The sequence below is a fragment of the Mixia osmundae genome (genome assembly GCF_000708205.1).
Source record: "Mixia osmundae IAM 14324 unplaced genomic scaffold scaffold_4, whole genome shotgun sequence".
Lineage (NCBI taxonomy): Eukaryota > Fungi > Basidiomycota > Mixiomycetes > Mixiales > Mixiaceae > Mixia > Mixia osmundae.
Genome location: NW_014575560.1, coordinates 522,203 through 542,279, shown reverse-complemented (window position 1 = coordinate 542,279; position 20,077 = coordinate 522,203). Strand labels below are relative to the sequence as shown.

At 54.6% G+C, this 20,077-nt stretch overlaps 10 protein-coding genes across 10 annotated transcripts; 6 read left to right on the top strand and 4 right to left on the bottom strand.

The window, feature by feature from the left end:
* Positions 1-3,804, top strand: L969DRAFT_23304 (uncharacterized protein; the record flags this gene model as incomplete). The annotated part of the gene is made up of 3 exons (XM_014712909.1): positions 1-375; positions 426-2,888; positions 2,938-3,804. Exons 1-3 carry the CDS (start codon positions 16-18, stop codon positions 3,802-3,804), a joined length of 3,690 nt encoding a protein of 1,229 aa, XP_014568395.1. The 5' UTR covers positions 1-15.
* Positions 3,805-3,872: 68 nt separating this feature from the next.
* L969DRAFT_93896 (uncharacterized protein) lies at positions 3,873-6,910 on the bottom strand (the record flags this gene model as incomplete). The annotated part of the gene is made up of 4 exons (XM_014713182.1): positions 3,873-6,240; positions 6,291-6,427; positions 6,478-6,590; positions 6,643-6,910. The coding sequence occupies 4 exons, from the start codon at positions 6,908-6,910 to the stop codon at positions 3,873-3,875; spliced, it is 2,886 nt and encodes a 961-aa protein (XP_014568668.1).
* Positions 6,911-7,163: 253 nt separating this feature from the next.
* On the bottom strand, positions 7,164-7,922 carry L969DRAFT_48412 (uncharacterized protein; the record flags this gene model as incomplete). The annotated part of the gene is made up of 4 exons (XM_014713181.1): positions 7,164-7,352; positions 7,403-7,669; positions 7,726-7,840; positions 7,897-7,922. The coding sequence occupies 4 exons, from the start codon at positions 7,920-7,922 to the stop codon at positions 7,164-7,166; spliced, it is 597 nt and encodes a 198-aa protein (XP_014568667.1).
* Positions 7,923-7,960: 38 nt separating this feature from the next.
* Positions 7,961-10,710, top strand: L969DRAFT_60909 (uncharacterized protein). The gene is made up of 5 exons (XM_014713180.1): positions 7,961-8,317; positions 8,374-8,696; positions 8,756-9,136; positions 9,187-10,059; positions 10,106-10,710. The coding sequence occupies exons 1-5, from the start codon at positions 8,038-8,040 to the stop codon at positions 10,682-10,684; spliced, it is 2,436 nt and encodes an 811-aa protein (XP_014568666.1). The 5' UTR covers positions 7,961-8,037; the 3' UTR covers positions 10,685-10,710.
* Positions 10,281-13,760, bottom strand: L969DRAFT_86685 (uncharacterized protein). Its single transcript, XM_014713179.1, has 3 exons — positions 12,300-13,760; positions 11,856-12,250; positions 10,281-11,808 (listed from the first exon to the last, which is right to left on the bottom strand). Exons 1-3 carry the CDS (start codon positions 13,675-13,677, stop codon positions 10,744-10,746), a joined length of 2,838 nt encoding a protein of 945 aa, XP_014568665.1. The 5' UTR covers positions 13,678-13,760; the 3' UTR covers positions 10,281-10,743.
* A 93-nt stretch (positions 13,761-13,853) lies between these two features.
* L969DRAFT_86684 (uncharacterized protein) lies at positions 13,854-15,877 on the top strand. Its single transcript, XM_014713178.1, has 2 exons — positions 13,854-15,204; positions 15,259-15,877. The coding sequence occupies exons 1-2, from the start codon at positions 13,982-13,984 to the stop codon at positions 15,836-15,838; spliced, it is 1,803 nt and encodes a 600-aa protein (XP_014568664.1). The 5' UTR covers positions 13,854-13,981; the 3' UTR covers positions 15,839-15,877.
* On the bottom strand, positions 15,668-16,698 carry L969DRAFT_102791 (uncharacterized protein; the record flags this gene model as incomplete). The annotated part of the gene is made up of 4 exons (XM_014713177.1): positions 15,668-16,166; positions 16,220-16,363; positions 16,425-16,493; positions 16,571-16,698. The coding sequence occupies 4 exons, from the start codon at positions 16,696-16,698 to the stop codon at positions 15,962-15,964; spliced, it is 546 nt and encodes a 181-aa protein (XP_014568663.1). The 3' UTR covers positions 15,668-15,961.
* An 86-nt stretch (positions 16,699-16,784) lies between these two features.
* Positions 16,785-17,820, top strand: L969DRAFT_401297 (uncharacterized protein). The gene is made up of 5 exons (XM_014713176.1): positions 16,785-17,071; positions 17,123-17,174; positions 17,225-17,449; positions 17,495-17,662; positions 17,714-17,820. Exons 1-4 carry the CDS (start codon positions 16,890-16,892, stop codon positions 17,543-17,545), a joined length of 510 nt encoding a protein of 169 aa, XP_014568662.1. The 5' UTR covers positions 16,785-16,889; the 3' UTR covers positions 17,546-17,662; positions 17,714-17,820.
* On the top strand, positions 17,770-19,191 carry L969DRAFT_401101 (uncharacterized protein). The gene is made up of 8 exons (XM_014713175.1): positions 17,770-18,247; positions 18,306-18,362; positions 18,414-18,437; positions 18,490-18,641; positions 18,709-18,731; positions 18,783-18,881; positions 18,939-19,031; positions 19,082-19,191. Coding segments are annotated over exons 1-8 (654 nt in total). The 5' UTR covers positions 17,770-18,043; the 3' UTR covers positions 19,084-19,191.
* A 93-nt stretch (positions 19,192-19,284) lies between these two features.
* On the top strand, positions 19,285-19,816 carry L969DRAFT_93890 (uncharacterized protein; the record flags this gene model as incomplete). Its single annotated transcript, XM_014713174.1, has 4 exons — positions 19,285-19,374; positions 19,490-19,575; positions 19,629-19,755; positions 19,802-19,816. The coding sequence occupies 4 exons, from the start codon at positions 19,285-19,287 to the stop codon at positions 19,814-19,816; spliced, it is 318 nt and encodes a 105-aa protein (XP_014568660.1).
* Between the last annotated feature and the right edge of the window lie 261 nt (positions 19,817-20,077).

The window sequence follows — 20,077 nt, the reverse complement described above, 5'->3', positions numbered from 1 at the left end:
CGACGGCTTCCCGGCATGCGCAAGTTTGTGGCGGCTCCAGTGCCAGCCGCGTCGCTCGGTGCGCGAGCGGAGTCAGCTATATCGCCTGCGTCGATCGCGAGTGCGCCAGGACAGAGATCGTCGACTGCCGTGCTACGCGCCGTCGCCGCGCCGTCACCGTCAGGTTCAGGCACGACGGGACAGCATCTGCGGCAGTCAAGCGGAAATCTAGCGGCGCACAGATCCGTGAGTATGAGTGTCGAGAATACTGATGGGACTTCGATGGCGGTCAGCAAAGATCTGTCGATGCGCGCAAGAGAGAAGCAGAGGGACAACGGCCAGTCCTCTGACTCGCCGCTGCGTCAGTCTGGTCTAGTAGCATCAGGCATCGACAGCGTAGGCTCTACTGACGTTTGTCGACGTGTATGGCTAAAGGTGCGCGGCAGAGCTTGCAATGTCAAAAGATAGAATCGAAAAGGAAGCTCCGGCAGCAGCGATGTAATTTGCTGGCGACGATGCTCGATGAACTCAAGGGCATCCTCAAGCACACAAGCGAAGAAGACAGCGATCTCGTCGTCTTGACAAACAAACATGCGCTCGTCAGCTTGAATCTCGAGAAGCGACACGTTGCCATCAAAGCTGTGATGACACGCCTCGCTGCATCACCCGAACTCAGCGAGACGATCTTACAACAGCTCAGTAACAAACTTGCGAGAGCCATCAGAGACCTTCGCATGGACGAGAAGCGCGAGGCAGACCTAGAGACAGAGATGCTCGCGCTCGAACGGAGGATAAAGCAGGCCGAGCAGGAATACGACAGAGCAGAAGCACTTCTGCCTGATGATGCTATGGAGGATGTCGATGCCGAGTCGGAATGGTACAAGCCCCTTTTTGACAATATGTCTCGTCAAGAGACCCTCATCGATGAAGAACTCGCCCAAATGGGCTTCTACAGCGATGCTGATCCCTCCGCTCTCCGTATGAGCTCGTCCAGCGAGCGAGGCGGTCGGAGGCCTCATCCTGCTTCTTCCGAAGTCTCTGGACCATCGTCTCGCATCTCAAGGCCAGATCCTGAGCCTTCAGCCGTGCCAGACAAAGCACACACGCCTGATCATCAGCCGACTGCACGTGTATGCCAACAACCAATTTCAGCGCCGAAGCCGGTATCTGCTGACCTCACAAAGGACATGCCGCTCGATTTCTTCGAGGATGATGGCCTTTCGTCCGATGTCGAGCTCAGACCTGCGCCCCGGCGAGCGGTCGCAGCCGCGCGTGTCCCAGCCAAAAGGCCGGCGAGTCCTCATGCAGAGCCAGATATTGGCACTAAGCGTATTCCCCTGGTCTCCTTGTCAAATAAGGCTCTTCCTGTCATCAGTCTCTCCAAATCAGTCTCGTCGGCGTCTGTCAGGCCGACCAAAGTCACATCTTTGCCCCCAGCTCCGGTACAAGCAGCAATTGCGCCCGGCGTAAAGAGCACAACGGTCAGAGCAACCGTATCGAGGAATGACATGTCATTCCCTTGGTCGCGCGACGTGCTTAAAGTGCTCAACAAACACTTCCGACTGTCCTCTTTTCGCCCAAATCAGCTCAAGGCGATCAATGCAACCCTGGCAGCGGATGATGTGTTCATATTGATGCCCACGGGCGGTGGCAAATCACTTTGCTACCAATTGCCTGCCGTTGTGCAGAGCGGCAAGACGAGAGGTGTCTCTATCGTCATCAGTCCCCTGCTGAGCTTGATACACGATCAATGCCAAGCTCTGATGGACAAAGACGTGATCGCGTTGGCCTTCAATAGCGATCTCAAAAAATCAGATCGCGACTTTGTCATCAACGAGCTCCGAACGGCAGACGATGATACGCGGCCCTGCCTCATTTACGTGACGCCAGAGATGATTGCAAAAAGCACGCTGTTCAAAGATGTCTTACGTAACCTCCATCGAAGGCAAAGATTAGCTCGATTCGTCATCGACGAGGCGCATTGTATATCCAGCTGGGGCTTTGACTTCAGACCGGACTACAAAGAGCTTGGATCGATCAAGCGCGAGTATCCCGGCGTGCCCATCATGGCTCTCACTGCCACTGCTAACGAACGCGTCAAGCAGGACGTGATCACGTCGCTCGGCATCAACGACTGCCTTGTTCTGTCGCAATCTTTCAATCGACCCAATCTGCGTTATGAAGTCAGACCAAAAGGCAAGCTCATCATAAAGGACATCTCTGATCTGATCAAACGAGACTTCGCCGGACTGTGCGGCATCATATACTGTCTGTCGAAGAAGCAATGCGAGGACATTGCAGAGGCGCTCAAGACTCAGCACGGCGTCAAAGCGCATCATTACCACGCTGGTATGGCAAAAGACGACCGAATCAGGATTCAGGCAGATTGGCAAAGGGGCAAAATTCACGTCGTCTGCGCTACCATCGCATTCGGCATGGGCATTGACAAGGCTAACGTTCGATTTGTTCTGCATTTTACGATATCTGGTTCGCTTGAGGCATATTATCAAGAGACTGGGCGCGCTGGCAGAGACGGCGGCGACTCCGTCTGCATCCTCTACTTCAATTTCAACGACACGCGCCTCCTGTATAGGCTCATAGACACCGGGGAAGGCAGCCACGAGCAGAAGCAGAGACAGAGAGCCCACGTCCAGGACATGGTGAAGTATGCATTCAACACGATCGATTGCCGAAGAACACAGGTCCTGCAGTATTTCGGCGAGACCTTTGCACGCGAGCAATGTCACGCTACGTGCGACAATTGCCGAAAGTCTGGCACTGGCCAGGAGCTTGTCAACATGACATCATACGCTAAGCTCATCATCACCCTCGTCCGAGAGATTCAAGACCAAAAGGGCATCACCCTTGTCCATTGTGCCGACATCTTCAGGGGTAGCAAACTCAAGAAGGTGAGACTTTCATCGTATTGACAGAACATGCTCAGCCTTCCGACTACAGGTCGTAGAGAGCGGACACGACAGACTGGCAGGCTTTGGCGCGGGTAGTAGTCTGGCGCGTACAGACATCGAGAGGCTGCTGCAGATCATGTGCAACGAAGGCATCCTCGGCGAACGTCACGAAACGAACGGGATGGGCTTTACAAGCGCTTACTGCATATTGGGCAAACATCACCGCGAAGTTCTCAATGGGCACAGAACAGTCAACTTGATCTGTAGCAGCGCGAACGCAGCGACAAAAGGGGCAAAGGCTCCGCGCAAGTCCATCGAAGAGCAAGAGATCGAGCAAGGCTTCTGGGACAACGATAGCTCGCCTGTTGCGGCTCGTCAGCAAGCTCCTGCTAAGGTCGTGTACGATCTGGAAGATGATGACGAGGAGGATGCGGAGACGCAGCTGGCCCTGCTAGAGAGTACACAGTCTCACAATGCCCGATCAATGGCGCCCGATACGCCTTACGATCAGTTCTGTCGCCTGCGACGGGATCAAGCGATCAAAGCGAACGTCGACGCGAAGCAGATCTGCAGTGACGCCTTGCTCGCTCAGATCACAGCTCGCTTGCCTGATAGTGCCGATGCATTGAGCAAGACGCCCGGCATCACTCAGGACTTTGTAATGGAATATGGCAGGGACTATGTCGCTCTTTGCAGAGGCTTCCGTCGGAAGCCATCGTCAGCTGCGGTAATGCCGGCGCCAAAGAAAGCATCAGGGCCCAACAAAACAAAGCGAGACACCAGCAAGAAAGCTCAAAAATCGATGAGCGATGTCGCCAAAGCTTTCACTCGCACACCGGCTCAAGACGCTCAGAAAAAGCCCACAAGCAAGCCGGCGACTTCGCTCACCAAGGCAATGCCCATGCGACGTGCCTAAACCTTAGATGCATATTCTTCCCGAAGGAGATTTTGAAGCTGCCCATGAGGCTCTTGTGTGTGCTATGATTAGGCGTCGTAGGCAACTCTTCCGCCTGCGAAAACGTATGGATATGCGGTCTGGTACCAGTTACGAAATGCGGATCGGCCTGCGATTCGTGGCATCGTTGCGAACGAGCCGCCGAGCATGACAGAATGGCAGCCGTCGAAGAAGTCAGAGCTATATGCTGGATACAGCTTAGAATCGCTGAAGCCTTCGTGGCGCTCGAACAAAGTGCTGGTCCATTCGAACACGCCGCCATTGTGCGAGCCTGTCGAGCTGCCATCGCGCAGAGTGACAGGCAGAGCTGCCGGTACAGGATGCCAATTGCAAAAGCCGATATTGGCGCTGGGCTGGTCGACAAGACAGCGAGAAAGGAAAAGACGCAGCTCAGGCTCGGTAGGTAGACGACCGCCCTTTGACATTGCGAAAGCTTGAAGCTGCTTGCCGGATGCCATCACAGGCCAGTGTTGTGCCACGTGGAACGGAACGGTACCAAGTAACGTTCGCACGCCATAGTTTCCACCGGGCAGGGCGATCCATGACGAAGGTATTAATGTAGCATCAGACTGAGTTTGCACGAAGGAGGAGTATTCAAGGTTACTGATCGGCAGCAGCGAAATCGAGAAGCTGTCGACTTGTACCCTACGCACAGGTGATTCGTTGTCCCAGCCAAATTCGTGCGCAGCATCATAGTCAATGTCTGCATCGGCGCTGTCGTCATCATCATGACCATATTCGAGCTCGGTGGCTTCGAAAGACACTTCGCTGGAGCGCAGATCGCCCTCAGCAGTAACGCTATCGTCCCAACGCTTTGCAAGAGCAGACCAGTCTGGTTCTGCAAAACCGGCGGGCGCATTGATTCTGTCGCCAATCTGCGCAAGCATATAGAGGAGTGTTTCGAGATGAAGACCCTCGTGTTCGTAGACCATTGCGAGTGTGCGAACCAGGCGTCTCTCGACATGCTGAGCACCGTCGATGCCCCTGTAAACTGCTCGCAAACGCGCTCTGACACGATCTTTGAAGCTGACAATCTCTGCCAGTGAAGGCCACGCTGCTTCGTCTTTGGGCACTTCCGAGTGACTGTGAATCTTCGTAGGGTCTTCCATGTTAGGATCAATGCCGCGTTCGAAGATCTCGTGGAAGTAAGCGGGATGGGTTGCCTCCTCGTGTAGATATCGTGATAGATGAATGTCTAGGAAAGCTGGGATGTGCCCCAGGTAAAATAAGATGATATGACGTAGATCGATTGGCTTAGTGTGAAGCAGATGACGAGGGACCATACTCATAGTGACGCAGTCCCAGGCGGTCCAGAGCTGCTGCCAATCGTCCAAGGACGGCAAATTGAAAGGCGAGACATCGCCCTCTTTGCTCGTTTTGCTCGTGATGAAAGGCGAAGGAAAATGGAAAGATGGTCGCTCGAGCAAATATAGCTTGTATGTGCCTTCGGAATCTGACCAGTCCTGAATGACGCGGAGACCGGCCTCCTTGAAAAGCTGATGACACTCCACGGAATTGTGCTTGTAGCTGCATTCGATGGACAGCAGCTCGCCACGTTCAATGCGAACGGCCTGGCCGTCAATTTCGAGCAGCAGATCCTGCTTGGCGCGGACATACGCTTCATGTCGACCCTCTAGCTGGTTGTAGCGATTGGCGTAGTCGAAATTGTCGGCATGCAACTGCTCAGCGCCCTTGCCAAGCAATCTGCCGGCATTGCTCACGCCATTGAGGATGAAGTCGGCAGTTGCTCCTGCTCGATCGTTGTACGCTCGCTCGATCTTGGCGACATCATCACAGCCATCCACACCGAGCAAGAACGTATCGCCTTTACCGGCACGGAGACCGGCTTGTGCAAAGGACTTGAGCGCAGCAGATGCTTCCGCTCTGCCAAAATTGCCGATCGAAGAGCCAAGCCAGAGGATCGAGCGTTTGACGTCGGCCTTGGAAGTGTCAAACGCGCCTTTGCGAATCTCCGGCAAGGCATCATCGTAATCCGACCAGATGCCTTTGACCACAATCTTGTCATGCGATGCACTGTCCGAGGCCACAATGTGCGGATGCTCTTGGCAAAGGCTGCTGAGCGTTGAGACAAGCTCCGGTCGCTCGAGATCGAGTGCGTAGTAAGTCAGATTCTGTATCGGCTGACTCGGCTTGATCGATGCTGCCTGGCTAGCACGGGAGACAGAAGGGTCGTGTTCGGAAGGCAAAAGCCGAGCAAGCGAGCGCAAGAGGTGACTTGTCTTCTGCAGACTGCCCGCTCCCATCTCAATGATGACTCCCGCTTCCGTCTGGGGCTCGGTAGGTGGTCGAGCATGAAGGGAGCCCGTTTTCCGAACGTCCCGCGATCCCAGAGCGCCATTGACGCCTTGATTATGTACGCCAACTTCAAAATCTCCCCTGTTGCGCGCGCGTCAGATTGCGTCAACACCACGCGCAGGGGGACTCGCCATTTCTCGTCGCCGTTGCGCTTCACCTCGGCAGTCCCGTTGAGCGGTGGAGCGTCGTGTTCACCCTCTGGGGCCTCGTCCTGTTGCGAGGGGAGGTCCACGTTCAGGGCATGTCTGCGGCCGAACATGCGATTTGCCTACGCAGCGGTCAGTCAGTAGCCACAACGAGCTCGGGAAGGCCCCGTACGATCTCATCGCCATGGGTTCGCAAGATGTTGCGCTCTGCTTCAAAGAGGTAGTAATCTGCCTGCTCCGTGATCTTCGCATAGAGCTGCAGGCCTTGATCATCGTAGAGCACAACTGTATAGATTGTATTAGCTCATGCTTGGACAGCCGGATTGGCCGGGCTGACTGGTAGGGATAGACTTGGTCCAAGCATACTGCTCGTCTTCTGGCTGTTTGCCCGGAATTGTGCGCTCTGTTCGCTGCAAGCCTCTGACGATGTCGTCCCGCACGGAGCTACAGGAATCGGGTCCCGCAGCTTTGCGGAGCTCGATGATCTCTGGCTCTTCGACAGCTTGCTGATCATGGCCATTGACATGATGACCGTTTGTCCGAGCACCGTGCTCCATCGTGCGCTTCGTTACGGCTGTTGCTCTCTGCGAGGGGGCTTGCAGCATGCTGTATGCTCTTCTTTTATGCACTGGAGAGCCTCGATGCCATGCGAACCTCGCTTACTAAGCAAGCCTGGACTGTCCTCAAAGGCCTTGCGGGACCCGATGAGCGACTGCCCCGAGATATTATCGACGCGTCGACAAAGCGCTACGTCATCACCGGGTTACGATCCACGTTATCACCGAATGACCAACCATCTTGAATGCAGTGCTAAAGCATACATAGCGTGCGCGGAGACGTCCGACATCGCCACATGATCTACAGTGTGCGAACACCGCTTCCTGTGGACTTCTCTACGTCTTTGAGCGCAGGAGCGAGCCGTTGAGACTCGCCCGAGGAAGCAAGACTGAGGTAGGTGTTCCAGAGCAAGCTCACGACATTGACAGTCAACAAGCGCAGATGCGGCGGCACAAGGCTGAAGTTCGCTGCTTGTACGGGAACCCAGACCTGTTCGCGTGTGAGCAACTTTGATCGGGTCGCACAAAGAGCGCATGTACCATCCAATTCCTCTGCAACGTTGGCCACCAGGAGGAAGCGAGTTTGCTCTTAGCATCCGCGAGACTACCGCCAGCCATGAGCGTTGTTGACGAGAAAAAGATGGCAAGATTGGCCGAGGAGAAGACTGTCTGATCCAGTGCCACTCTTGCGACGACGGTGGATGCTTTACCGCCCACATTGACTGCATTGAGCCATTTGAGCCAGTTGAAGCAGATTGGCGCAAAGATGCCACCGCCATAGATCGTCAAGCGCGCTGTCCGCGGAAACTACGCCAGCGCCGTCAGCGCAGCCCAAATGATCAGCTTTGAGGAACGAGACGCACGTCATGCTGAGAGCCGACTCTATCTATGGCCTGCTGAGCGATAATGTCACCTGTGCCGAACAAGACTGCTGCAGAAGCACATGATGTCGTCAGTGGCCGGCGAGCGAGTGCACCACTGCAGACAGGAGATGGAGCATGAGCTCCCTACGCCCTTTGTAAGGAGGGCCGCACTTGTAGGCGCGGAGCAGTGATCCCATGGAATCCGAGCTGAAGCCGAGCGCGAGGCGCGTTCTCTATCGAAAGACAGCCGCACCCGAGCATTATCACGCACATCTGGCCCCTAACGAGCACAAGCACAGCACACCCTACAAGATGGGACTCGCGCCAGACTATGTGAGCAAGCTGCCAGCGGCGAGCGACGCAGAGACTGCGAGCAAGATCAACGTCTTTGACGGCGAAGGAGGGCACCAGCCGTTCGGGAAGCTCGTGGCGGACAGCAAGACGGTTGTCGTCTTCATCCGGCACTTCAGATGTGGCATGTGCCAACAGATGGTCTCTGCACTCTCTGCCAAGCACGACGTCATCCAGAAATCAGACACCAAGCTCGTCATCATCGGCCAAGGAGACTATAAGCTCATCAAGCCCTATACCAGTCAGTCAGAGCATAGCTCTTGAAGTGTGTCTGCATCATCTGATGATGACCTGCAGAATTATTAGAATGTCCGTACCCAATCTATGCGGACCCGACGAAGAAACTCTACACCGCGCTGGGCATGACAGTCAGAAATCTCGAGCAAGGCGCTGCTGGTCAGCCGCGCAAGGAGTATCTCACACATGGCCAATTCAGCGGCCTCATGCTCAGTATCACCAATGCCTTCAAGATGGGCCAGCTCACCGCATCCTCGGGTGACATCAAGCAGCAAGGTGGCGAGTTCATCTTCGAGAATGGCAGCCCGGTCTGGGCCCACCGTATGACTACAACGTCGGACCATTCTGACGTAGCCGAGCTGCTCAAAGCTGCCAACATCTCCGTCTGATCGATGATACTGTTGTCCTCACTGTACTTGACTATCTTCATGTACATCGGCAGGCGCAAGACGCGCTTTGCCATCATGCCTGCGACTCAGAGTGCATGAGCACCTTTGAGGGCTACTTTGACGAGTTTGAGGATGCCATCAAGTACGTACGAGCAGATCGCTTCACGACAGAACTCCGTCCGACTTCGCTCCACCTGCTGTCCCATGTCCACAGCGATCACACGGTAGGCCTAGCGAACACAACCGGCAATGTCTCGAGTATGTTCCAGGGCAGGATAGTCTGCTCTGCCATCACGAAGGATCTTCTGCTCCATCTCATGCCCGAGGAATGGCGCATCCTCACGGCAGAGGGCTATGCTGGCGGCGAGAAAGTACAACGATACCCCTTCTCGCATCTCAGGCGCAATATCAGAGGTCGCCCCCATGACTGTCTCGTACTTGCATCCACGTGTGTAAACCTTCACTTGGCTCACGACCCATGCAGCGTCCGATCGAGCTCGATGAGCGACACAGATTTGAGCTTCATGGCCACACAGTCGACGTGACCCTCATCGACGCGAACCATTGTCCTGGCTCGACGATGATGCTCATTGAGCAAGTCGAGCCCTCACCAGTCACTGTTCTCTATACAGGCGATATACGCGCAGAGCCAGACTATCTCGAAACGTTGAGAGAGCATCCCATCTTGCGGGAATACGCGCTACCATCTACGAGTGACGTCAAAGGAAAGCGCCGAGCTAGCCCCGACTCTCCTCGCAAGACGCTGGACAGAATCTATCTCGACACTGCGGCCTCGTGCTGTACCGCTGAGCTCTTGCCCAAGCAAGAAGCAGTCGAGCAGGTCCTGAGTCACATCGCGCGTTTCCCGGCTGAAACCATATTTTTTCTCAACGCCTGGACATGGGGCTACGAGCTTCTCGTCGAGGCAGTTGCAGAGCGATTCAACACTCGCATCCATGTGGACGCGTACAAGTTTGCGCAGTACAGCAGGATTGGTCTCGGCCACCTCGTCACGCTGACTGAGAGCGAGTCTCGATTTCATGCCTGCGAGCGGAGGTGGAAGTGCGATACCACCTGGGTCAACGGCCGAGGATGCCGTGTGTTTGCACAAGAAGTCTTGCCAGACCTATCGGGCTCAAAGCGGAAGAAGACAGTCTGCGAGGAGACTTGCCGGCTTGCTCACCATCTTCAAGGCTGTCTCAATGAGGACAGTGGTCCTCATGTAGTCTACGTCAATCCATGGGAATGCTCTCGCAAGCGATGGCAGGCCTACAAAGACAAAGTTGAGCTCGATCTGCAAAGAGCAGAGCAGGAGCAAGCAGCATGCAGCAGCGACATCTCTTGGCCTGCTAATCTGGTATGCCATGCCCATGCTTGCAATCAGCCCTTCTGACTAGCTGCAGGTCGTGCCAATCGCGCGACACTCGACTCATCCGGAGCTTCATAGCTTTGTGGCATTGTTCAGACCAAAAGCACTATATCCCAATACGATCTATCCGAGCGACAGTGGTCTCGACTATCTGGCCATGGCTACTCTCTACGGCGACGTGCTCGCACCGGGCGGCACAGCTCAACTGGAGCACGAGGCCCGCGAGCACATCAAGCGGCATCATCCTGACAATGTCTACCTTGACGGAATGTTCGGCTCTCGCGAAGTCAGTCTGATCATGGATGACGAACCTCACTTTGGTCGCGATTACTGGGCGAGCAACTTTGAAGGCTCAACAGCAGATCGATGGCTAGCTGCCCAGTTGCTTTCGTCCAAAGCATCGCGGCCAGACGATCTCTATGATCCCGCTACAGGCCTATTTGAGGACGAACAGGCCGACAGTGATATAGCTACTGACGATGAGCAATCTTCGCCTGAGCCTGCCCGTCCGCTGCCGAGACTCAAGCGGAGAGCGAGCTCAGAGATGGTGCGGGCGATCCCTCGTTCAGGCACAGCAGGCGCAAGTCGCGAGTGCGCCATCTTGATAGGCTAATGCATGCGGTCAAGTAAACCGAAGTGCGATAGCGTGCATGTGATGAACAACGACAAAATCTATATGATGTCAATAAGATGCCTTCCAAGTATCTCCTTGGCTGAGCAAAATGATGCTTGCTCAATAGCAAGATCGTAGATGTAGACCTTCCCAGCATGACTGTCTCTCTTCCATGATCTCAAAATCTCGCGGTGCAGCTTCCGCCACTGCGCGCGTTTGACAGCGATTGCGCCAATCTGCGCTTGACTGTGGGAACTGCCGAGATGTCCCTGGCATTGCCAGCCACAAGCCAGGAGGACATTCGACCAATGAAGAGTAGAGTCTTGTGTGCAGGCGAAGGGCACGGAGGGCGTATGCAACCAGCTCGCCACTCCGCGCTTAGTGTCAAGATATGTCAGAGCGGCAGGAACTACTTTGCTGTTCGCCTCCATCGAGAGCTCTGTCTTGTCGTCAGCCTGCATAAAGCGCGGCCGTCGCCTGGTCTTTGGCGAAAGCCAAGGCCGGGGCCTGATCTCGCTGCTGATTGTGCGCGCTCGCCGCCAGGGATGATTGAACGATGCCTGTTGAAGATGCGCTGAGTACGCGAGCACACTGTTTGCAGGTATCATAGCCTCCTCGTAGAGGCGCGGTCGCTTGCGAGGGGTTTCCGCTCGTTCTAGTCGCTCCATCCAATGCCTGACCTCACGCTCGAAAGGCGTCCAATTGGTCTTCTTGCCCGACCAGAGATAGCTGACATCATTGTCTACGCCAGCTTCGACGACTGCGATCGCTTTCTGTGCCGTCTCGCGGAGCTCGTGAATATCCATTGCGTCATGCCAAGTTCGATCTGAGCCTGGTCCGTAGACTCGCTTCACGCGCGGAAAGCGCAGCTCGAACAGCGTTGGTCCTTTGCGAACGAAGCCAGCACCCATGAGCTCAAACAGCATAGGCTCCTTGAGGACGTAATCTGGTCGGCCTGTGCTGACGAATTCGATTGCGAAAGGCCAGCGCTCTGCGATCATGTTCGCGAGCCGATATGGCGCCAATCCCGAAGCTTGACAGCGCTTGCATGTCGCATCAATCGTTGAGCGGTCCATGCCATACGAGACCGTGAACAAAGCCACGAAGTGAGCCTTCACAGTAGGCTACGAATCAAGGTCAGCTTCGCCAGACTGCTCGCGTCTGAGCTCACGTCAGCTAAGGTGGCGGGGCGATTGGTCTGTACGCCGATCCAGTAGGTTGTAAAGCAGGATGTGGGCACACCAAGTTGTACGGCTCTCTCCGAACTCCATGACGCGCCTATGACAGCAAAGTCGGCGGTATCGCCAAGGCCTTTGATGTAATCTTTCTTGAGTTTGATCCATTGTTCGCCCGGCGAACGGCTGTTGTAGATAGCTTTGTCGGCCTTGATGACCATACCCTCTTGGCGATCGGTGATCAAGAAGGCCATGTGCTGACGAAGCTTTGCGATGCTTTGCTCGCGACCGAGCTGTGCCAGATTGATGGATCGACGCGCCGCGAGCGACGAGTAAGTGCTAAGCGGCCGGACGACTTGCTCGAGTATTGCGCGACGTTGCGCGTATGTGTCTGTTCGCGCGCTGAGTTCATTGACTTCGAAGCTTCTATACTCACTTACGATTCAGATAGCTGCTCTTATTGAGCATGAGACAGTCAAAGAAGACTACGTGAAAATGCAAGCCGGAAAAGTCGGGCTTGCGCGACTGATCACTGTTGCGAGAGTATTCGCAGAGCTCATTCATCTTTGTAAATTCGGCAATGCGTCCCTGCCGCTCGTCGAAGGGCACTAGCTCGGCTTCGAGGATGCCAGAATGTACACTTTTGAACTTTCCGGCCGGCAAAGCTCTCAAACACTCATCCAGAGCGAGTCCGTCTTCGCTGACGCCCTCTGCGTAGGTTCCTAAGATCGCTGCGCGTAGGATGGAGTGACATCCTCTGCGCCATTCCGTGCAATCTCGTCCCTGCTTCGAAATGAGCTTGAGATAGCCAGACTTATTGAAATGGATTTGCATGCGAAACCCGTCGTATTTTGTCTCGAGCCATGCTGTTGAGTCTGCCGGCAGCGAGTCGACAATCGAAGCACACGTCGTCAGAAAACGCCCACATTTTGGAATCTCGACAGGCTGACCGAGCTCAGGCGATGTCAATTGGACGAACAGCTTCGCGTTGCGCGCTCCGACCTCAGGATCTGGCGATAGCCGCTCACAAAGGGTCGCAGCGCGTTGTAAGTCGGCTTGGACGCGGTAGACGTCTGGCATTGCCCAATGCCAGATGCGCATTGCGTCGTGCGGTTGCAGCTCGGATCTAGAACTCTGATTGTAATCGGCTAATGCTCTCGACACATCTGCAGATGGTATGGGCCAGAGCAGAGGGCGAAGATCCTTCAACATGATTTGCACGATCCAAGCGAGCTGGCGCGCCGTCATTGTCTGTATGAGCTCTTTAAAGATATCAAGGTTCTTGCGTCGCGAAGCCTCCGTGTGGCCAGGCTTACACCAATTCCATGAGAGCTCGTCGAGCAGCTCGCAAACGTGCTGGAGTGTTATCGGATTCTCCCAATCACAAGAGCCGAGTTTGTTGCGAACAAGTTCAGCTTCTTGACCGAGGCACGTGAAGGTGCGCCGCAAGGAGTCTTGTCGTAGCTCTGTGTGATTGCCTTTATTGCTTGCCCAGATATGAAGACCTTCGTCCATGCCCGCTCGCTCTAGCTCATCCCGACCTCCGAAAGCGTTGAAGAGCAACTTGCCAAGTGTCGTGGCTTGTAGACCATACACCCTGACATCGTGCTCTGGGAATAGCAGTCTGAAGATGCGTGCCCCAGACCCATCTGATCTAGCGTGAGGTGCTACTGACGTCACATGCTCTACGTACGACTCGAAGAGCAGACGGGCGTTACGTATATGACCTATGCGCCCTTTGAGAGACGGTGGCAGCTTCGCCAACTCGTCGAGGAGTCGACAGAGGTCTGCGAAAGTCAGACGCGGAGCATCCGACATGATGACAAGCGATGCAAGGCCGCAAGGCCCTGCTTCGCCTAGTCAAAGGGTCTCAATATGGGTCTGGGTCAGCTCGAGCTTTGTCAACGCGGTCGCGAAACAAAAGACGTGCAGCGGGGCAACGTGATAAGCGTGGCCGCGTTGCGGGGAATGCGCTCGAACCTAGCTTGGAAGCGGCTTGCTCGAGCCTCGCCAGCCGCTTTGCGAGCCCCGAGCACAGAGCTTCCACTTCCAAACCGCTTCCGTTATTTCTACGAGTATTGATCATGACACTCTTGCTCTCGTCTCGTCAAAGATCTAAGACATGCTGGCCAAAATCATCTCGCTCGCGGCGTTGGCCAGTTCAGCCATAGCTCTTCAGCCATTCGAGATCGAGAGGCAGCTACAGAAGTTTGGTGCCAGCTTCGTCGAACCTTATGCGAGTGCGATCCTAGCCAAGGGCAGCTCGCCTTTCTTCGTCGATGGTGTGGTCGGGCACACCTCGCTCGGTCGAAGTATGACTTCGAACACGAACAATACGCTCTTCCTCTATGGGCTCCTCGCAGCTTCGTCACCCGGTCAGCTCTCGGTGACGCCCAAGATCGTCAGCGCGATACCATCTTCCATTGCGATCCAGGGTCCAGTCGCGTCAGTCGTCTTTACGATGGGTTCGCTCGTCGATACCGTCCCCGGCGCTTTGACCGCATCGTTTTGGCTTCGTTACAACGACGAAGGACTTATCACTGAATATGACGCCGCATTCCCGAACTATGCAGATCTCGTCACCGCAGCGATGCCAGTGCTTGCGCCCTCAATGAAGTCCAACGCGCAAAACCCTTACGCGACCTATTCAGACTCGACACATCTGACGGCCGGTCAGCTGGCAGCTACCATTTGCAGGGTGCAGAAGGCCTCTTGTGATGCTTCTGTGAATGTCTCATCGTGCGCGCTTGCACTCACGCAAGAGGTTGGCCTCGGCAATGCCTATCACCTTTCGGCGGACTCGCTCTGGTGTCGGTATACCCGCCTGACTGCAGTCACTGCTGAACCAGGCCTTTACTGCAGCTCACTCTTGCCTGGTTCGTCTTATGAATGCCAGGGATCAGGCATCATGGCGGCGTTCAATTCATCCACGAACTTTTTGGCACCTTTCGCATCCGAAGGTCCCAACTCTGATCATCTCTCTCAAGCTTCACTCGAGGCGTTATCAGCGCTCTCAACAACGCAAATTTATCCCAGTACGGTATGGGCATTCTCTATAAACTCACTCATCGCTTTCGCGTCGCTCTGGCTCATGGCGAGCATCACATCCCATGCATTCAGACGTTACTGGTCAGGTTACGCCACGTTACCATATGCGATTCAGAAAGCATGCGTCACCTACGTCGTCACCATTGTCGTAACCGCCGTCGTCCTGGCGGTACAGCTCGCTGCTATTCGAGTCGTGCGAGCGGAGTATTCTCAATTCGACGGTCAAGCACTTTTCGGCTGCGGCATGGCCATCTGCGCTCTGTATCTTTTCGAGATGATATACCGACCTCACTTAAGGCAAGTCTGTTGCTTGGAGCAAAAGTAGGCATATGCTCATCGCTACTTTTACAGACTTCAACTGTTATCGCACCATATCTTTACGATCTTCATCATTATGTTCGGTGCTCTGCGCTTCCAGATCACGCGCGATCCGACTACCATGGCAACATCTAACGTATGGCTTTTCCAGGCCACGACAGAGCAGAGCGTGTTTGTCGGATTGCTCGCTTATCGTATGAAACTTCGTCCAAGCACGACTCGAAGGATTCTGCGGTTCGCTGCGATACAATCGATGGTCTGCAAGATGGGATCGGCAATCTATGTCATAACGCTCTGGGCCGTGAAGCAGAGACAGAACACCACGCCCTTTGGCATCGCATGGTCTGTGATACTCGTTATGATCGTCTCTTCACTGGTATATGTGCAAATCTGGGGCGCACACGTCTTGCTCAAGATCGCGAATACGGTCGAGCAGCGATACAACCATGCGCAGATCATGTCAGATCTCGCAGCAGAAGAGCTGATTCAACGCGACATCGGTCTACATCAGACGCCCGACGAACGATCTCAGGGATCTTGCTCAGAGGAAACCGACGAAACATTCGAAAAGACAAATAGCCTGGAAGACGTCCCTGTTCTGCCCCGCTTCTGACCAGACGTAATGCATGGCGAACGTACACGATGTGATTCGTGCACGCGGACTCATGAGCTGTTTGGACGTCTCTCGCCTACTTTGAAACTTGCGAGAGTGCATTCTTGCTTCACTGCATGATAGTTAGTCAGTACATTGAACGCTGACCACTGACTGCATACTAGGCAAGCCGAGCTTCTCAAATTTGTCTTCCTCGCAGCCTTCGAGATTGGAACTGCAGATGTAATGGGCATTGCTGCCTCTGTCGAGCCAGTAGTGCTGAGCAGTCAAAAAGACGGCATCCCAAAGAACGTAGACGTGGCAACATTGGTTGACAAGATACAAACGCCTGCCATCTATATATCAGCCAGCTATCCCATGCTAGGGAGTAGCGACACCTACGAGTCGGTAAGGTCCAGCTCGTAAGATTTGACAAACTGTACATGGCTCGTGCCGGCCTCGCTTTCGTAGAGTCCATATGGCAGCATAGCATCGATGCCGTCGTTCTTCGATGTCTGCGTACCATTCTGAGCGGCGTCTAGTGGCCTGACGTATCCGTACAAGCTCGGTCGTGGTGCGACGCTCCGCAATGTCCCAGGAGACGTACAAGTCAGCCCTCGCCGGCTCATCGGGCGTACGCGTGTAGAGTTGATAGCCCACCAGCGAGGCTGAAGAGCTTGATCGGATGGTACAGAGAGTAACATAGCTGACTGCGACATTTCGTCAGTCTAAGCAAATGTCCGTTTGCTTGACTTGCAGGTCAGCTTGTAGAGCTGATCGAGCATCTGAGGCGTCTCCGAAACCAGGGCTCGCATGGCAGCCGGAGCAGCAGAACCCGGATCTTGCGGGAGCAGAGGAATGGCAGAGATGATTGCAGACATAGAGATGGATATTAACAAAGAGGGCAGCATGTTGGCGTACTGTTAGCAGCGCAACGTGAACACGTGGACAGACAGCTCTCGTCATTTTCCGCGCGTTTCAACGTTCGATTGCAACTCCCCTGTGGCCTGATAAGACTGCTCATCCTCAGCTTCACCCTCTTTCCTCGAACGCAGGTCAATGACAGACTGTCATGATGCTGTCGCCTTCTCTCGCTGCTGTTCTGGCGAGCTCTCTCGGCCACGCTGTGCCGACAAACGTCAGCACGCTCAGCATTCGTGACGAGTCATCTAGGGTCCCATCGGCTATCAAATCTCTGTGTTCTTCGATGTTAAGCAGGCCTCATCGCCGCAAGCGCTCTGTTTCGACGAGGCTGTGAGGCCCGATTGGCTCGACCCGGGCACAATCCGATGCTCTAAGCAACAGGGCTGCTTTGATTTCTAGGTCGTGGCCGTGCGCGATGGCTAGGGTGACCACCGTGCGCTCGATTGCACAAAGCCTTGAGGACTGACGTATGTTTCAGCATAGACGATGAGATTCGATGACGATCTGGTATGCATCAGCCTGTGCAGAGGTGCACGCTCCTCATCAGCGCCGCGGCCAAGGCCAGGCAAGGAAAGTGGCGGCTACATCCCTAGTACCCTTGGAAAAGCCTCTTCGTCCTACACTGTGGAGGCGTGGCCTGCCCAAAGGCCCCGTCACATCGTCGGATCGCCGCTACAACAACTGCTGCATCGCACACATTCAAGCTACGCGAGTGGCCCCACTCTCACTTGGGCCTGGCTGAATCACTTATAGGTTCCGCTTCTCGACTACCAAATGCGAGGGCTGGCGTGCGAGGCTCTGTAGTTCTGACATGCGCTCTAGTCAAAATGACCGAAAACTTTACGGCTCTGATCAAGATGGCATGTGGCAACATCCATAAACTCACAGACGAGCTCTGTCAGTGCAACCTCCTCCCGGTCGGCAGGTGATGAGACCTCCATATGGGCGCTTGTCATTCATGCAGCAAAGCAGCGCCGATGAGCTGGTACTCCCCCGATCCGCTCAAAGTGACGACACGACTTGGTGACCCGAAACAGTCCAGTGCACACAGCCAAGCTGCACGCTGGCAAGCACCGATGTCACCGAGATACATGCAGATTCACTTTCTCGAGCCAAACAAAGTATCACCTGATCGTGTAGTCCAGCTCGAAGCCGAGGACGTGAGGCCAAAGAAGCTTGCCCCTTACCCCGCATTGTAGCGATGACGCCTTCGCTTCTTTGCTGACCTGGCTCCTCGCTTGAATTTTCATCGCTGCTGCTCGAGACCTCGCACAAAGTGGTCTTGCGAACAAATCCTCAGCCATGGCGATATTGGTCGCATGCAGTGCGCTCCTTGTAGCAGGTCTGCTGGACAGCAAAGTCCTCGTCGGCGCTGCTCCTCTCAATATCACCGCCCTCGACAGCATTTTAGGCACTGAGCCCGGATGGTATACCTACAAGTTCACCCACCAATTTGACTTCCACTACGAAAAGGACGGACATCCCGTCTACTTTGGCATGCCGGCTGTAAGTCGCACGCCTCCTGAGCAGCAAAAAGGTCATCAGATGTCGAACTCCTGCGCAGGAGACCTTCACATTCCGCGTCAAAGAGCCCAAGCGAGGTCCTCTGCAGTCCGAATGGGTTCAGTCTGATTCGAATGTTTGAGAGCAGCATCGCTGACAGACCGTGCAGATCGACAAACCAGAAGGGACATGGGTATGTAAGCAGTATTTCGGGAACGTAATGCTCAAGTCTGTGCCCAATCCAGCCCCTCATCAGTCGAGATTCATCTCACCTCGCCAAGGTCGAGATCCGGAAGGAGTTGCGAGCGCTCATGACCGAGCCAGGTCAGCTGCATGGTGACACGCCTGCCTCTGATCCGGAGTTCCGTCGATGCTGCATCGGCACGTACTATGCAACGTCTGGCCCATCGCTTGGTTCCAGACGCGCCCGTGCTGACTTCATCCTCTCTGATCTCTGATGACAGGTTCAACGTCATGACCACAGAATGTGTGCCGTCTTGCGACTCACAGGAGGCTGCACATCTGACAGCCTTTGCAGGGGACTCCTTCGACAGAGACATTGCACAACTGACAATGGACTGCAACAATGTCTACACGCAAAGCGGACCGTTGTGCGATACGACCTGGCTACCCCATCGTAAGCTCGTATCTGCTCTTGCAATGGTGACTCACTGAGGCACTTGATCACTCATAGACAAGATGTTCTTCTCGACCAATCCCTGGGATGGCACCGAAGATATCGATCTGAAGATCGTCGTCACTAATCCGCTCACGCCAAAGACATCTTGTGCGTTCTGCGTCTCGTTGCACAGCCCCGTGCTGACGATGCAGTCGCAGGAGACGCATGCAGATCATCATCTGGAATGAAGCGCTAGGAACATAGCGAGTACGGGCAGCCGTTGAATGCAAAGCATCCGAAAACCAGTTCGACGCGTGAACCTTTCGTTTCCCACATCCTCCTGGTCGTCATGCCGTTGTCGCCTCTATATCCTCTCGTGACATCGGCCGTTTTCATCCGCCCAGCAGACTTACGGACAAAGATGCTTTTGAACATTCTAATCGCCTCGTGCCTCGTCACGCTCGCCTCGTGCCTCAAGAACATCAACATCTGTCTGCCACCGGCACAATTCGTTCGTGCGTATCCTGCTTTCCAGACTGACATTTCGCTCAAGCGAGGAACTTGGTAGAGCTCGCCGTCGAAGTGCGTCGATGCACGCCATCCATGCCTCGCTCACGTGTCTGCAGCATCCCGATGAATCGGACACCCACGACAGCTTTTGCATCTTCTCGCTGTATGATTATCCTCTCGGTACGACTCCTAACAACGAACCGCAAGTCTCACTTTCAAATCGAATCCGCTCAGCTTAGTTTCCTTGCGGTACAGTTGGAACAAATGCGGACAGTATCAGTACGTTTGCCTGGACGGCACCGTGCAGAGTAAGGAACAGCCCAACAACGGCGGTCGTTACACACTCCAAGACTCGGCAGGATACTCTATGCATTGTATTCGGGTAAATGTTCTGCAGCCGATAGACCTCCAAGCTCATCTGCGTTCAGGCTGACACATGCTGAAATGTCTACCGGTGATTGCATGCACATCGTCGCAGTCGCTTGTTGTCCTGCATCATTGCCTGTCTCCAGGATCGCTACGGTTTCCATGAGATGCAACGGTTCCCATGACTTTTGGCCGTCGCCTTTCGGTCGAGGAACGACACCGGCTACACTACTATCTCTATCAATACCAGCAACCTCTATCAATACCAGCAACCTCGCAGGATCTGAGTTGATTGCTGATTCACGCACAGTAACGACAATGCTCTTCAATTTTGAATT